This window comes from Rattus rattus, chromosome 2, assembly GCF_011064425.1.
Source record: "Rattus rattus isolate New Zealand chromosome 2, Rrattus_CSIRO_v1, whole genome shotgun sequence".
Lineage (NCBI taxonomy): Eukaryota > Metazoa > Chordata > Mammalia > Rodentia > Muridae > Rattus > Rattus rattus.
This window is the reverse complement of record NC_046155.1, coordinates 61,847,656-61,860,336: the sequence shown is the minus strand read 5'-3', so window position 1 is coordinate 61,860,336 and position 12,681 is coordinate 61,847,656. Positions and strand designations below refer to the sequence as shown.

Here is a 12,681-nt window from a genome sequence, read left to right as displayed (position 1 = left end):
AACATTTTCCTGATTGAGCCATCTCTCTAGCTCTCTGGAAAGCTTCTAAAAGGAAATCTAACACCTTGAAAAAAGGAAATCATTGAGCCAAGATGGAAACTCATACCATATTTAAGAAGTAATAACGTATAACACCCAGGTTCCAGAAATATGATATTTAACAAGTAAGCTCATTGAGCAGGAATGGCCACCCTGGATGCTGGTGCTGGGGGTCCCCTTGGGACAGGCACTTGGGGGGCAGCTTTCTGACTCCTTTCTGCAGACAGACGTTCCAGGCGTTCCGCATAGAAACCATTGAAATCTAGCCTTAAGAGGAGGGAAAAGGGTGTTAGAAAAACTCCAGGCAGAAGCTAGTCCAGGCTGAGAAGATACATTGGATCTACAATGATTTCTCCATGTGGCAACGGGTCAGTGACAGATAGACCCCAGGGCCTCTTCTGGGCAGAGGGAGAGGCATGCTCACCTGACAGTGCATGGGCACACTAGCAGGTCTCAATCCCAGTGGGTCTAATTGTGTGCCACTGGTTAGGGTCCTCATTACCCAGAGTCTCCTGGCAATGGGAGTCTGAGGGTGGCCCAGGCTTGGGAAGCCTGGCCGAGATTTTCAGTGCTAGAGACCTCAGAAAGGAGGGCATTACAGGGTGGCAAAGGACACCAAATGGTCCCAGTGTATAAACTAGTGCTTTTCAAAGGACCATTCAGGAATGCTATCGAATTCCTGGATGAAGCCAGAGTCCCACCCTATCCCAGTGGTAAGCAAACACCCCCCAACCAGAGTATTCACAGCTGGCCCCCTCCTGCCATAGCCTTTGCCCAATGGGTGCCTGATGCTGAGGCTCTGGAGAACAGGGTGGTGGTGAAAGCAGACCGCAGGGCTGGGCTGTAAAGTCAGGAAGTGTTACCTACCTGGAGATGACACTGGCCATGCCGTGTTCACAGTCACTGGTGCTGTAGACACTTAGTCGGGCCAGCAAATCAAGAAGATGGGCAGAGAAGTTTTTGTCAAAGTTGTTGATGGTGGCCTCAAAGCCGGAGGACAGCTGAGGAGTGTCCACATGCTCAGGCAGGTGCTGAAATAGAGCCCGGAGCGCAGTATGGTTACTGGGGAGTTACAGCATCCGCTTCCCTTCCTGTCACTTCGTTTTAGTTCTGAGATTAGACTGCTGCTACCATACTTGAGGCTGGCGTGATTCTCCTACCACTGCCTCCTAAGTGCTGGGATCACAGGCGTGTGCCACCACTTCTGGCTCTCTGTTTTGGAGACAGAGTCTCATGTTGTCCAGGCTGGCCTTGAGCTTACTTTGAATGCCCAATCCTCCTGCCTCTACCCTCCAAGTGTTGGGACTGCTGGTACATGCTAGTACCTAGCCTCCCTAGTTTTTTAATGAAAGAAATTAGTTCTGCCTTGTTCCCATGTTATAAAAGATGGGAACAGAACACAGGCTGTGGTCTGATTTCAGGGCTACTGCTGTTTTCCTCCTGGCCACTAAGAAGCAAGGATAGACCTCTCTCCAACTGCCCTTGGCGTAGCGCCCTCATATGCTCTCACACTGTCTCCCATTTGCCAGCTCCTGACTATGAATCCCAGAGGCTTCATAGGTTATCTGGATCAACTGACTAATCAGGGAAAAGCACGTTAGCCAGGCAAAGTTTGTGCTCTAGGGCAGCCCGGCCTGCCCCACACAATACTGTTGTATAGATGGCTCCCAACACTCTGGAGGCCAGATGTCTGGAGGCTCACTGTTGAGAAGAAGGAAGACTCTAACTTCAGGACCTGTGTTTTCCCCATCACTGAGGTAAATGTCAGGGAAAGCTAATAGAAGGTCTCTGTTTTAGTCAAACTTGCTATGGAGCTGAACCTGGTTCTGAACACCTGATCCTCCTGCCTCCACATTCCAAGTGCTGGGATTCTAGGTATAAGTACCACACCAGGCTTTATAATGGTTGTCTTGTTTAAGGTTTTATTTTAAGTTTGCAGTGCTAATACTGTAGCACCTGAGTAGGAAGTTCTTTCTGACAAGCCCCATGGCCACATACCTTCCTGGTAGGCTCCTTCCGGGGACGATCATCAATCCGCTCACTCTCTGGGGGTGGCCCCTGCACACTACCCTGATCCAGTGTCAGACGGCCTAGTTCACTGTCCAGTTTCATACTCTGTGTAAATTTCTAAAGGTGAGTCATGAGGAAAGGTTATGGTTAGCCTCACACACAGTGCTCCACAAGACAGCAAGTACCAACAGAGGCACAGCACCCAACCCAGAGACACAGGAACACAAAACTGTGGGCAGGATGTTAGGTAGTTCTTAGCATTCCCAGTCTACATTTCTCAGTGACTATCAACTGAGTCTTCTAAGAACATAGTTCCCTAGGTGGGAATTAACATGGCCCCTACACATCTAAGGAATAAGCTTCCAGCCCTGTTCACTCTACAGCCTAGCACCTCCGACATCTTCTACCTCCCGATGGCTCTCAAGTGCGGCCTAAAGAGTGCCTGGCTCCCAGCCCAGAGACCCCAGACTACCCTCTGTCACTCACATTTTCTGCTTATTTTGGACAAGTGCTCGCGATAAGTTTAACCATGTTTAATGCATTTGGAAGAGGCCTGAGACAGAGACCAGCACAAGAGATACTGTGAGAAATAAGGTGGGCCCTAGGAAGCTTCACAGCCAGAAAGGGATGGACTGGCCACAGAGACCTGGAGCCCTGCAAGGGCAGTTGTGGGACAGAGAGCAGCATGTGGTAACAGCCTAGACATCACACGCGCTCATGCTGCCTCCTTGGCCTCACCTGCATACAGTTGGTGAACATGACGCACACGGACATGAGCTTGGAGAAAACCTTCAGCAGCTCAGGGTTGGTCAGCATGCAGTCCTTCAGGCAGTTGTCAAGGAAACTTGTGTGGTGGCCAAGGACATCGTCAATGTTGGAGGCCTGCAAGCAAAGGTCCGAGACCTCACCGAAGATACTGGGCATGTGGTTTTCAGTTCTGGCTTGGTACTCTACTGCCTACACACTGCCACTGTCTCAATGGGCCTGTGATCTCTTAGAGCCTACTTGTCCCTCTCCCTTCTTTCTGTCTCCCCTCATCTCTCATGAACACAGGCAGCAAGCAGGCAGATGGGAGGCTGTGGATAGTTTTGTGGCTGCCATGACACCTAGCTAGCACATGATGGTGCTATGAAATGCACTCTGGCTGGCAGAAACTCACAGATTTCAGGTTTTTCTCAAGGATGTGCCAGGTCGGTTCCATTACTTCAAACATCATGTAGTACTGAATATTCTGGACGAAGTTGAGCATTCGCTGCCGCAACGTGAAAGCACCAGCAAACCTGAGTGCAGAGGAAACAGGTACTGAGGAGGCGATGCAGGCTCAGCTCGAAGCACATGTGGCTTCTGTCTCCAACTCCACAGCAGAGTGACCTCTCATGACCCTAGCTCTCGAATGCTGACAGTTCAGACACAGGGACAAATGACAACAACAAGATATCTCAGTGCTGAGGTCTGAGGACATCCATTCCCACCCCTGGCTTCATCAGGGTGTCACATAAATGTCCTACCCAGTACAACTCTTACTCCTCTGCATCCTGAAAAGGGAGTGCCAACTAGCCTTACCATGGAGACACAGAGCAGGATCTGTAGCTAACTACACCACCCAGAGCAGACGTGGAAGTTTGAATGATATGTCCCTAGTCGGTGGCTGTTTGGGGAGGCTTAAGTGCAGCCTTACTGGAAGAAGTATGTTAGTAGGGGTAGACTTTGAGGTTTCAAATAACTAGCAGCGTTTGCGACCTCTCACTATCTCCTGCTTCTCTTTAAGCTGTGAGCTCTGAGCTGCTGTTCCAGCTGCCATTTCTGCCTGCTTACTGCCATGCTCCTTGCCGTAGCTCTCCTCTGGAACCACAAGTCCAAAATAAACTTTCTTTCATACCTTGTCTTGGTGTTTCATTACAGCAATAAAGAAGTAAGTAAGACGCCAGGTAATGCCAAGAACTAACCACCACATGGCTGCCTCCACACACTTTCTACTGGGACAATTTTTTTCCCAGATCTATTTTCTTTTTAATTATAGGTATGTGTGGTGTGTATGTGGTATCCCCACATGAATGCAACGCCCACAGAGGCTAGAAGAGGACCCCTTGGAGCTGGAGTTACAGGTTGAGTGAGCTGCTCAGTGTGGGTATAAGGAGTAGAACTGTGGTCATCTGCAAGAGCATTCCATGCCCTTAACCCCTGAGCCACCTCTCCAGTTTCCTGAGACAAATTCTTAGGAAATGTGACCCTCAAACTTTACTTTAAACATCATCCAGCTCCACACACTAGTGTACAAAAGGTCACCAGAACACTTCCTAGTACTTACTGCCCTATGTACTCAGGAAGAGGGAATTCAGAGAGGGGCTTGTGTGCTAGAGACGGAGTCTAGAAGTCAGGTCTATGAGGATCTGGACAGTGAGTGCACAGCTAGTGGTAGTCATGGAAACAGATAAGCTAGTGACTTTCAAACAATGTTTTCAAAGACCCAAAAAGCAGAGCCGCTTCCCTTAGAACGTTAGAGGGCAAAACAGACACACCACTTGGCGGAGTGCAGCGCATGCTGCTTGGCTGTCTTGTTGCTGATCCAGACACTGCAGAGCTGTCGCTCCACGTGCTTGCAGTAGAACATGTGTCGGAAGAGCATCTGGTAGCGGGTGAGTGCCTTCCTGCAAAGAGGGGCATGTCAGCAACCTGGACAAGGCAGCCTGTACTTCTGACTATCTACAGGTCGGCACCAACAGACAGCAAGAACAACCTAGCATCCTGCAGTGAGGCTGCCCAAGTAGGCAGTTATGATTCCCATCCACCCCTGCACTGAGCTGGAAAAGCAACCAAGTTCTAATACTAGTAAGTAGAGGTTAAATACCAACTGAAAACCCTTAATTGAAAGGTCAGCACTCAGTGGTGAGCACTTGACTGACCATAAATGGCCTGGGTCACATAAGCCTCACCTGTTAATAATCAGTGACAAGGGCCATTTGACCATATAGTCAAAGGAAAAAGCCTCTAGACCACTCAGAGTGAGCTCCGTGGGGTCAGCATGGGTCATTGCCTTCTCTTGCTTGGTCTCGATGGCCAGAACCCGCAAAAGCTGAGTGATAAGGTCGTGAGGCATCAGGTCAATCTGGGAAAGTGAAAGAAAAGATGCACACAAAATTGTCTTAGACCTCACCTACCTGTGAATGAAACTGGGAAGCAAGAACATTTCTTAAAGGCTAACCACCCACTGGTAACCCTTAGCAGAGGAAGGCAGAGCTATGTGAGTTCAAGGCCAGCCTGGCATTCATAGTAAGTTCCAAGACAGCCAGGGATATGCAGAGACCCTGCTCCAAAAGAAAAACTTAGCTTGGGATGAATGCTGTGCACTGGTGAGCACTTGCCTGGCATGTGTAAGGTTCTAGGTTCTACCCACAGCACCGCACAGGAAAAAAATTACATCAAAGCACCTTCCATTAAAATGGAAGAGAACATAAAGGAACCTTGCCTTTTTTTTTTTATATTTATTAATTATATATAAGTACACTGTACCTGTCTTCAGACACACCAGAAGAGGGCATCAGCTCTCATTACAAATGATTGTGTCACCATGTGGTTGCTGGGATTTGAACTCAGGACCTCTGGAAGAGCAGTCAGTGTTCTTAACCACTGAGTCATCTCTGCAGCCTGGAAACTTGCTTTTTTTTTTTTTTTTCTTTTCTTTTTTCTTTTTTTTTTTTTCGGAGCTGGGGACCGAACTCAGGGCCAAGCGCTCTACCACTGAGCTAAATCCCCAACCCCGGAAACTTGCTTTTTAAAGAATTATTTTTATATTATGTGTATCTGTGAGTACATGTATATATGTAAAATGTGTACATCTGGTGCCTGTGGAGTTAAGAGAGCATCAGATATGGGAACTAAAGATACAAGCTACTCAATTTGGGAGCTGGGAACCAAACCCAGGTCCTCTGCAAAAGCAGCAAACACTCTTTGTACTGGCTAGTTTTGTCAAACTGATACAAACTAGAGCTATTTGGAAAAAGAGACTCTCAAGAAAATGCCTTTACCTTGCCTACAGGTAGGTCTACAGTGCATTTTCTTAATTAGCGATTGATGTGGAGTTACCCAAGCTAAAGTGGGTGATAACACCCTTGGGCTGATGGTCTTAGATTTTATAAGAAAGCAGGCTGAGCACGTCATGAGGTCCAAGGCAGTGAGCAGTATTCCTCTGTGGCCTGTTCACCAGCTCCTGCCTCCTGACCTGTTTGAGTTCCTGCCCTCAGTGATGGACTGTGTGTGGAACTGTGAGCTGAAATAAACCCATCCCAAGCTGCTTTTGGTCATGGTGTTTATCACAGCAATAGAAACCCAAGATAACTTTGAACAACTAACCCATCTCTCCAGGTCTTAAAGCAACATTTTAAATGTCTCTGTTGTTGTTATTATGAATGAGGAACCGTAGGAGAAACTGAATACATCTTACGAGTGAAGATCTTTTATTTTACCTGTGAAGTGACGCATACTTGGTGAGATACGTGAAAGTCATTATTATGGACAAGCAATACTGTTTACATTAACAATTGAATACTTGTTAGAGCCAACCACATGCCAGTTTTATAAGAGTTCCTGTAAGACATAAATATATGTCCACAAAGACACAAAATATAAAGACAAGAAAAGTAAAGCATAAGGAATAAAGGAAGAAAAGCACAAACAGCTCCTGAGCAAAGCAAACGCTCACCACTTGCTAACAGTCATGAACGTGTAGACCCTCTACTCCTGCTTGTCAAAGTAGCACGGTGGGGACATCAGGTGAGCAGACATGACTCATTTGCCCCACGGCCAGCACCTGAGATGGCTCTTGTGTGGTCCACCTGGATGATCAGGTCAGACTGCCATTAGGAATAATGCACCCTACACAATAACTCCTGAACTTAATAAGAGATCCAGAAATACATGAAGAACAGAATTGCAAGGAAAACCAAATTCTCAGGAACTGTGGAGCCTCGGCCTCACTCTCAGTAACAGATGGAAGCTGTGTGCACAGCACTGAGAACCATCCAAGACCTGCCGAGAGAGGGAGAACCCATGTAGAATCCCAGCACCATCATGATGTTATAAAACTTACATTAAATAGTGAGGTTAAAACTAAGTAAGAGAGCTGGAGAGATGGCTCAGTGGTTAAGAGCCCTGACTGCTCTTCCAGAGGTCCTGAGTTCAATTCCCAGCAACCACATGGTGGCTCACAACCATCTGTAATGAGATCTGATGCCCTCTTCTGGTGTGTCTGAAGACAGCTACAGTGTACTCATATATAATAAATGAATAAATCTTTAAAAAAAAAAAACAAAACAAAAAAACTAAGTAAGAGAGCTGGAGATATGCTCTTCCAGAGAACCCAGGTTCAGTTCCCAGCACCCACACAGTGGCCCACAACTGTCTGTAACTCCAGGTCCTGGGATCCATGCCTTCCTCTGTCCTCCACAGGCACTGCACACATGTGTTGCACAGGTATGTGTGCAAGCAAAATATCCACACATAAAAAATAAAAATTAAAAACAAAAAATCCTAAGCAACAGAAGAAAATCCTGAAAATTTACAACTAAATGGAAACAAATCACTAAAGAAATCATAGAGCCTCTTGAAATAGGGGAAAATAAAGCATCCTAAAATAGCCTAACTTCAAAATTCAAGAAACTACCAACAGAAAGTAGGCCCAAAGCTAACAGAAACAACAAGCTGAAGAGACAGAGAGAAAGGAAGGAAGTACTAAAACCAAGATGAGTTCCTAAGAACATCAGTGGGACTGACAAGCTCTCAGTTCCACGAGGGAGGAAAGAGGACAAACCACGGGACCCAGAGATGAAAGTGGAGCTCTCCTGCAACCTTAGAAACCATAACTGCTCTTACTGCATGGCAGCAAACACACACCCTGTTGATGGCAACAGAAACGTACTGGTGGCCAGGATGAACTCTGGAAGCAGAAGTTATGGAAGACCTCAACCGGCATGAAATGAAGCCTTGATGCAGTATCTCCCAGAGAAAAGAGCCCTGACAGACCCTGAATAACTCACACCACTCCCCAAACCTGAGGAAGAAAGAGCATCCGTCCACCTACACTCCGTGAGGGGTTGGCCTGGTTTGACACTGACATGGACCAAACTCACAGGAAAATTACAGTGTCTCCTGTGAGACCAGACACAAATCTCTTAACAAAATGCTTGCAAGCCAGTGTCCTCTGAAATAGGAAGAACATCTGGTAGGACACCCTCACTGGGCCCTGCTATGTGTTCACTCCAATGTAGCAGAAGCAAGGTGCCATGATGGTAAACACCACACTCACCTTGAGGTCGTCTTTGAAGGGGTCAGTGTTGGCAGTGCTCATTCTCAGGGCCAGCTCCAACAGAGCCTCCAGGCGTGTGGGTGTAATGTCTTCTACTGGCTTCCTGAGCTCCTCCTCAGTCAGGTCCATGAAGTGCACAAAGAAGTCCCCTTGGTCCATCAGGAAGTAGCGCTTGATGGACCTGTGCCAGGGTTGTTGAACATATAACCTGACCTCTGCCTTCAACATACAAGGAAGAGGTTTGAGACATGGAGCTGCTCTGCTCAGACACGGAAGGAGAGGGACTGACAGCAAGGAGCTGAGAGACCTGTTGGCTTGCATGGTCTGAGAACTAGAGAACTGAGACCCTGTCACCTCACACTGGGGCTGCAGGGAGCCCTTATAGAGATAAAAATGTAGTTGCTAAGAGGAACATTCTACTTTCAGCCCCATGGATACAAAGTGAAGTCCAACCTCAGGTGGGCCACCAGCTCCTTCTCCTCCATGAGGAAGTCCAGCAGCACTTTGCTGGCATAATTGAACGCTTTCTCAATCTGCTCCACATATGCCCGCTCTTTGAGGGTATAGATGATCTCTTTGGCTACGGGACAGGTGACATCATGACCACATTCTCTGACCACATTTAGGTATTTTCCTGAGAACAAAAAGAAAAAGGAAGGTGGACTCAGTATCCCCATACATGCTGAGTCTCAGGCCTGGGCCTTTATGATGCCAATCAAACATGGGGAAGTAGGCCAGACATGAGGTACAATTTGTTTCCTGGAAAGATTGTGTAATAGTTCTTCAGGTCTGTATTTTATAGGAAGGATTTTTGAAAAGCCTTGAGAGATAGATTGCTAAGTAATCTCCTAGCCCTTTCTGATTCTGTTCAGCTTTCAGAGAAGAGCACTGTGTTAAGGTCCCAAGGATTTGCCTAATCTCTACATCAGCCCCTATCCTGTGCAATAAAACTAAAAGATGTAGCTGGCCTGGAAGGTGTGGGTTCCTCATGGCTTTTCTTTGCTATATGGAGTTAGATGTAAAACCCAAGATAGAAGGCTTTGTCTGAGGCAGACAGCATCCTGATTAGGGGGCTGAATAAAGTGATGGAGAACTAGGGCCAACCAGTGGCTAGAAGCTCAGGGTAGTAGGCCATTCCCAGCTAAGTCATCTTCAGGGGCAGAGGGCCTGGAAGGCTGTGATGACCCACGGGTCCCATGACACAGCATGAAGAGGCCATTGACCTCCTTGGAGAGCGGTCCAAGCATAGTCACCTGTGCTGAGGATCTTGCCTGCTACCTTCTGCAGGAAGGATGGGATCTGCTGTGGCAGCACAGTGTAGCGCTGGTCCCAGTACTTGTCATTGTAGTCCTCCTGTATCTTCTCCTTCCGCAGCTCGTGCTCCTCCACCATGAACTCACTGGAAGTCACACAGTGTTTCAGGCCACTACAGGACAAGTCTGGACAACCTCGGGGTGGTCGCATCCTTCTAGCCTTACTTGGGAGCAGGAGTCTAATTGGCAGAGCTGGGTGGCTTCTTCCCTACTCTTGCATTATGGCAACAGGACAGACACATGGCTTGTCCTGGGTACACAGGTCTATCAACAACAGAATCAGACCCTCCCACAGAGCTTCAAGAACCATTTACCTGTGGCCAGAAGGAAACCGCGTCCCCTACTAGGCCCATCACACCAAATTCTCCTGTTTGGTCCCTCCATAAAGAAACACAAGGCCCACCCTACGGTAGAGCACACGCAAGGCCTGGGCTTCCTTCATCCCCAGTTCTCTATCAACTGGTCATTTGCTTTACATAATCAAAGGCATCATGCTCAAGTGACACACTGTTCAACCACGTGGGAGTAGTAAGGACGTGGGCTCCAGAGTTAATACCAGTGTTCCTCATTCAACAGATAAAGCTGCAAGGCAGTGAGTGAGTGACACACGCTCCTCAGCTCACAGCCGTTGTGTTGATGTTGAGGACTTGTGTCTGGCATACCCCTTCTCAGAGCCTACTGCACTGTGAGCGTCCAAGTGAAAGGTGTCCGGCACCCGCAGAGCCTACCTGTATGGGTCGTGAATGACGCCTCTGTAGATCCACTCCTCCAGGATCTCAAAGTAAGGTGCGCTGGCCGCCTTGGTCAGATAGAGGCACAGCTCCTGCGCCTGGCTGTCCCCTGTGTAGTTGAAGCTCCTATCATGGAGAAGGCTCAGCGTCGACCCGCCCACACACTCGCCTTTATCCACTGAGGTGGCTGTGGGCAGAAAGGGGTGGCTCACTACCCAGACGTCTAAGCACCCCTGGCGGATAGGAGCCCCAGCAAGCCAGGTACCATATTCCGATGCCAAGGCTACAGTTGCTAATAAGACTGATCAAGAAAAGCCTCCAGGCCTAGCACGGTGGCACACGCCCAAACCTCAGCACTTGGGAGGCTGAAGCAAGGTGACTGCAAGTAAGAGGCCAGTGCGGACTGCACAACTGAGTTCGCTAACTAGTCTAGAACACATAAGAGGACCTTGTTTCAAAAACAAGAAAAAGGAAATGTACTGGAGCCTTCCTTATATAGGTCACTAAAACAAGATGTGACAAGAACTTTGCCTTGCTACCATGCCACCAGAGAGTGTTATGAATGACCAGCCCCAGACAGAATGGCCCTGCCATGCCTTGGGGAGCCCTCCACCTGCAGCCCCTCTGCCAGCAGGTCCGCACCAAGGGAGGCCAGGATGTCGATGGTACGCATGGCTGGCTGAATGTAGAACCAGAGCTTCTGCAGCGAGAGGAGGCCCTGCCTGTGTAGCTGTTCCAGTTGTGTGACGAGAATCAGGTATTCCTTTACCAGGGTTCTCATGGCAGCAGCCAAGGCATGGTTCACCTGCCCATATTCAAATGAAGACTTCTCCTCAATGAACCTACAGCAAAGATACATCGGGCATTATGAGGGAGAGCTAAATTTCCAAACAAAAGTTGAGCTACTCCAAGTCCCCCTCTCACCTAAGGAGCAAATTACTCACTCCAGTACTAAGAGCCAATGGGACTCTGTGGTATTAAGAGTCAAGATAGGGGTTGGTGACTCATAGGCTCTTCAAAATGTCTTAGGAAGAAGGGAGAATCACAAGCCAGGAAAGAACTTTATCAGGGAGGTGGCTGGTCACACTGGGGACTCACCTGGTCACAGTAGAGTAGCTGGCAGCCACAGGGAGGATTCTGTTTACTAGCTCCCGGATGGACAGGTCCAGGTTGGGATCCACAAGGAAGGTACGGTTCTGCCTCCCAGCCAAAGGCTGAGCAGTGATGTACCTGCCATCCACTCCCACAAGCACATAGAGCAGATCTTCCACCACTGCTGACTCCTGGGAGGCCAAGGGCAATGTACCTGCAAGGCACAGGCAACAGTAGATGCTAAGATTCCCATGCCATTGGGCTATAGCCTCACCAACCTCCTCCGTGACCTCTTGTACACACAAGAATGGAAAGCGGAAGTGATTTCCTCTTATGATTTGAATATGACACGTTGCACAGATTCTGTGTTTTCCTCAGTTGGTGGCACTAGTTGGTAGGTTCTGGAAAGCTCAGGACATAGGACATGGCTATAGGAAGTAGGACACTGGGGGTATACCTTGGAAGGTGATACAGATCCCCAGCTCTTTCCTTGATCTGCTTCCTGTCTATACAAGGTACAACCTTTCCACCACACTCTCTTGATGCGCTGATGTTCTGATCATGATGAGGGCCCAGAATCAATGGAGCCAAGGATATTAGCTAAAATCTGAAACTGTGGGCCCTGACAAAACCCCTTCTACTTTTAAGATGTTCTCTAGTCACAGCTATGCAAAAGTAACAAATACAGAAAGTTGGTACCAATAAGTTACATTGTTGCTATGACTAACCCTGACCAAGTGGTTCTTAGGAACTGACTTGTGGGAAGAAAGTGGAAATGTTTAGAAATACAGGCTGGGGCTGGAGAGATGGCTCAGTGGTTAAGAGCACCGACTGCTCTTCCAGAGGTCCTGAGTTCAATTCCCAGCAACCACATGGTGGCTCACAACCATCTGTAATGGATCCAAATCTCTCTTCTGGTGTGTCTGAAGACAGTGACAGTGTACTTATAAATAAATACATAAATACATAAATAAATATTTAGAAATACAGGCTGAAGAAGCCTAGAATTTAAGCAAACTCTATGGGCAATTCTTGTAAGCTCAGATGATCAGATACCATTAGAGTGAACTGCAGGCTTATGAGGCTTCAGATAGAAACAAAGCCTGGAAGCCACTTGGGTCACATTTTAGCAAAGAACTTTTCTTTATACTATTTGTGCCCTGAAAATTTGTGAGTATGAGCCTAAATGTAATAG

At 47.8% G+C, this 12,681-nt stretch overlaps 1 protein-coding gene across 3 annotated transcripts in view; it reads right to left on the bottom strand.

Annotated features, from left to right (window-relative positions):
* Nucleotides 1-93: 93 nt before the first annotated feature.
* Tubgcp2 (tubulin gamma complex associated protein 2) overlaps nt 94-12,681 on the bottom strand; it is a 25,612-nt gene continuing 13,024 nt past the window's right edge. For all 3 annotated transcript variants that reach the window (XM_032892348.1, XM_032892347.1, XM_032892349.1), the window contains exons 6-18: nt 11,493-11,700; nt 11,037-11,236; nt 10,392-10,581; nt 9,604-9,749; nt 8,804-8,984; nt 8,351-8,531; nt 4,983-5,155; nt 4,569-4,697; nt 3,209-3,329; nt 2,788-2,931; nt 2,038-2,166; nt 907-1,070; nt 94-306 (exon numbers count right to left, since the gene is read on the bottom strand). In XM_032892348.1, the coding sequence (XP_032748239.1) occupies nt 171-306; nt 907-1,070; nt 2,038-2,166; nt 2,788-2,931; nt 3,209-3,329; nt 4,569-4,697; nt 4,983-5,155; nt 8,351-8,531; nt 8,804-8,984; nt 9,604-9,749; nt 10,392-10,581; nt 11,037-11,236; nt 11,493-11,700 (2,102 nt within the window). In that variant the 3' untranslated portion in view covers nt 94-170. The remainder of the gene's footprint in view (nt 307-906; nt 1,071-2,037; nt 2,167-2,787; nt 2,932-3,208; nt 3,330-4,568; nt 4,698-4,982; nt 5,156-8,350; nt 8,532-8,803; nt 8,985-9,603; nt 9,750-10,391; nt 10,582-11,036; nt 11,237-11,492; nt 11,701-12,681) is intronic.